At 30.9% G+C, this 3690-nt stretch overlaps 1 protein-coding gene across 1 annotated transcript; it reads right to left on the reverse strand.

Moving 5' to 3' along the window:
* Positions 1 to 67: 67 nt before the first annotated feature.
* Positions 68 to 2851, reverse strand: Csn4 (COP9 signalosome subunit 4). Its single transcript, XM_072893956.1, has 8 exons — positions 2679 to 2851; positions 2537 to 2616; positions 1705 to 1823; positions 1459 to 1595; positions 1269 to 1383; positions 991 to 1180; positions 529 to 906; positions 68 to 438 (listed from the first exon to the last, which is right to left on the reverse strand). Exons 1-8 carry the CDS (start codon positions 2759 to 2761, stop codon positions 305 to 307), a joined length of 1236 nt encoding a protein of 411 aa, XP_072750057.1. The 5' UTR covers positions 2762 to 2851; the 3' UTR covers positions 68 to 304.
* Between the last annotated feature and the right edge of the window lie 839 nt (positions 2852 to 3690).

Below are 3690 nucleotides of genomic sequence, written 5' to 3' on the forward strand. Positions count from 1 at the left end.
ATATAAAGCTTTAAGGATGCAATGTACATTTAAGGTATCTTATAATTACATATAATTTGTCTATTAATTCTTTGAAAAACAATGCAGATATATTTCTGAAAAATTCGACGAAAGATGTTACATTGTAGAAAATAAGTACAATGAACGACGTGCATATCGGACAATATTTGTGTTTCAAGAATGAGCTATTAATATAAACGATTACTATTTTGGCTTTCTGATTCTGTTAGAATATACCTACAATTTATTATTATAAATCAAATTCCCGTATTCGCGACGACAATCCTCCGTATTAAAATCTATATTAATGTACCATCTGATCTTCCATTGCTTTCGCGATCCATTCTGGTTCGGTTTGAGCTATCTTCTCGATTATTTGATTCACTTGATAACACAGTGATTGTATTTGCTTGTCCCACGTTGGTAAGGTTTCGCGTGCTGCACAGAAAAATGAGAAATATAAACAAGATTCTTAATCACGTGGAAAGTATGTAATATCTATATGATAAGATTCAACAGGTAACTCACTTTCGAAATGTACTATAGAATCTATTTGATCGATGTATCCATTCATTCTGCCCTCGGTAATCATTTGGCTAGCGATCTTTTCCGCTTTAGTAGGTGGAATATCTAACAATGCGCCCAATTCTTCGAACGAAATGTTGTTGTATAGTTTACTAGCGGATAACAAGTTATGCTCGATGACAGCACGATCAAGTATAGTGGAACCTAATCCGTCGATGGTGCATGCTTTCTGGTGAGGTTGCAATAACGCTTCGAATTCTTGTAGTTCCGAACGCCGAATAATACGATCCAAATACATTTTCTCTAGGATCGAATAAGCCGGAAGTTGCTGGCAACGTTCATCCTTGAATAAAGTTGCCAACATTCGACTTCTCTGTTGTCCTATAATAAGAATATATGATGTAAATGTAAAAAACGAGAGTTTAAGAGAAATAAAATATATTTGACGTTTATCTAATCACTCACCTGCGGAAGCTAATACTGTGCAAATTAATGCATTTCTAAGAGCTGTCATGCGTTCGTCTTCATGAATAATGGATCTATATGATAACTCGTTGTATCTCTGAGCTGCTTCTATAAACTTTCTTCTATAATCTAGTACTCTTGCATAACAGACTTTATAATAAATTTGTAATTGTTCATTTTTAGATTCGGCCTATGGCAAACAAACAATATAGAATATATTAGAAAGAAAAATATAGTAGTGAAGTAATTGTAAGTAAAGTTACAAGAACAAAAATTACCTGCAAAAGGGACGCCCGGTTGATAAACGCTTCAGCCTGTACTGGATCGTCATCTTCCAAATATAATCTAGCAATTTTAAGATAAGTTTCGAGTTTGTAATCAATAGTGTATTGCCTGAAATGATTAATTTCGTCAGTATGATATATGTGTATAAACAGTCGCAGATCACAATTGTTAATTGTATGTTACTTTTGTCCTGTTTCCAATGGTATGCCAACTAAAACGTTTGCGGCTTCTCGCCAATTCTGATTACGTTCATAAATATCAGCTAAGTGTTGCCTTATACTAGCTACCTGTTCTTCAAAAGAAATCACACGTGGCTGAACCTGTGTACAAGCACAATTTCACAATTAAGAGAGGGAAATATGTTTTTTATATATTTAAATTGTATTTATAATTCTCACATATTTTATTATCAATAGAATAATGATATACCTTATCTAGAGTATAATGGGAAACAGCCTTTGATATCTCATCGGGTAAAAATAATAAACGGCTGCTAACATCAGTCAGAACTTGTCTTGAAATTACCAAACTCACATTTTCATTTACAACTGAAATAAAAAAAAGTTTATTTAAATATGCTGTTCTTCTAATCTTGAAATATATATATCGAGATAAAACATAACACATATATGTCAAATTATAATTGGTGTCTTCATTATACTTATAATATGTTAAAAAGATAGTTACATCAAATAAAATACAAAAATGCTAATATGTTAAATTATTTTTGAAGTAAATCAATATATCATTACATATCAATAGATCAATTTATCATTGTATAGTTTTATTAGAAACGCAGATAAATATAGCTGTTATCTGCATCATTAATTTTAATTACATTATATTTTAATGAAATTTATGCATATTTTATAGAATATAAAAATGTATACTATAATGATCAGCTCAGTGGTATAAAAAAAATTAAAGTAATTGAAAGTGACTGAAGTTTAATGACTTATAATTTTTTTCATATTAGTCAAATGATTTTAATTATCTTTTTGTATTCAATTTACCAAAAACTATATAATACTACCAAAATTAATGAGATAATAATTATTCTGCATATTTATATAGATGCATATTTAGAATACTGTATATACTCTTGTCATATATTTACTTTCTAAAAATAATAAATCTTTTTATAACCTATGTACAATAATTAAAAATACCAAGATTCTGTTCAAATTTTAAAAAGACATTACAGTCATTCCTAAGATCTTTTCAATGCGTTCGAGATACCAGTAAGATAAAAATAACATACTTGCTTCAATAAACGTCTTCAAGGCATCGACTAGTTCCTCACCGGAAGACAACAATATCATGTCCAAAGTTGAACGATATCTAAACAGAAGAGTTTATTTATAAACGTTCGAATGAGAATCGATTATGTTCTACAGACTTACTTTTCGGCCTGATCTTTGTGGGATCCGCCGGAATGCGCCAGATTAGTGAGTTGTTGACGTACAGAAGCCACTGTCACCACCATCTTCTTTCACGATGATTTTGCTATTACAATTACAATTACAATTATACTACTCGGACTACTCGCGGGTTATGTCCACTGCTGCTGAACTGACGTGTATAATATAGAAGTCTGTGCATTAAAAATAAACTTACATAGACGCACATTACATAGAAAAATTAACCAATCACGTGTCTAATGCCATATTGTTGTATCTTTTCGTACTAGACGCGTGATTGGTTGAGTTTCCATCCCAGATTAGAGGCATTTTCGAGTTAGATGCATCGCATCTAGATAATTATGCACCGTGGATGTTCAGAATTGTACTTCTTGAAAAAATTAAACGCACGCGATGATAAGTAAGAAAAGTAGAGACTAATACAATATTAAATTAATTAATAAAAGTTAATTATAGTTTAGAATTTTTTTCACAATCTAGGAGTCACATAATACAGGAATAGAAGTTATTGTAATGTATTCGATCTGCAAGTATGGCACTTCTGGGTAAGATATATATTTTCAAACGCATTGTTTAGATATTCGTTCCCCGACTTGTTGGTTGGAAAATCCAAAACCACATTTATATTGATTAATATTGTTTAATCTATCATTTATTTGTTAACGTTTAATCTACATTAATATACATCTAATAAATAGTTAAACATGTCAGATTGTCAATATCAGACCCACTGATAATTAAATTTTTACTATATGTTAATGCTTTTTATGGACAATATTCATAGTTATTTCTCGATAAATAAGAATTATTTATTTATTTATATATGCCTGCATGTGTATACATACATATATATATTAATATAAAAAAGAAATTTCGTTCATTGAGAAACGAATTCGCTCTATGTTATCTATATCTATGGATGACGTAAGATAGTTCGCGCGCGCGCCGCGCGGCGCGCTCTTGTCGCTGTCAGCAGCACGATCACTCTCGTACG

Source organism: Anoplolepis gracilipes, chromosome 6 (genome assembly GCF_047496725.1).
Source record: "Anoplolepis gracilipes chromosome 6, ASM4749672v1, whole genome shotgun sequence".
Lineage (NCBI taxonomy): Eukaryota > Metazoa > Arthropoda > Insecta > Hymenoptera > Formicidae > Anoplolepis > Anoplolepis gracilipes.

Bases quoted from the DNA above. Each gene is read 5' to 3' on its own strand.
- Csn4 (XM_072893956.1), bottom strand. From the start codon at position 2,761: ATGGTGGTGACAGTGGCTTCTGTACGTCAACAACTCACTAATCTGGCG. The intron at 1,384-1,458 runs GTAACATACAAT...TAATCATTTCAG, and splicing joins CCATTGGAAACAGGACAAAA to GCAATACACTATTGATTACA. The intron at 907-990 runs GTGAGTGATTAG...TTCTTATTATAG, and splicing joins CACAGTATTAGCTTCCGCAG to GACAACAGAGAAGTCGAATG.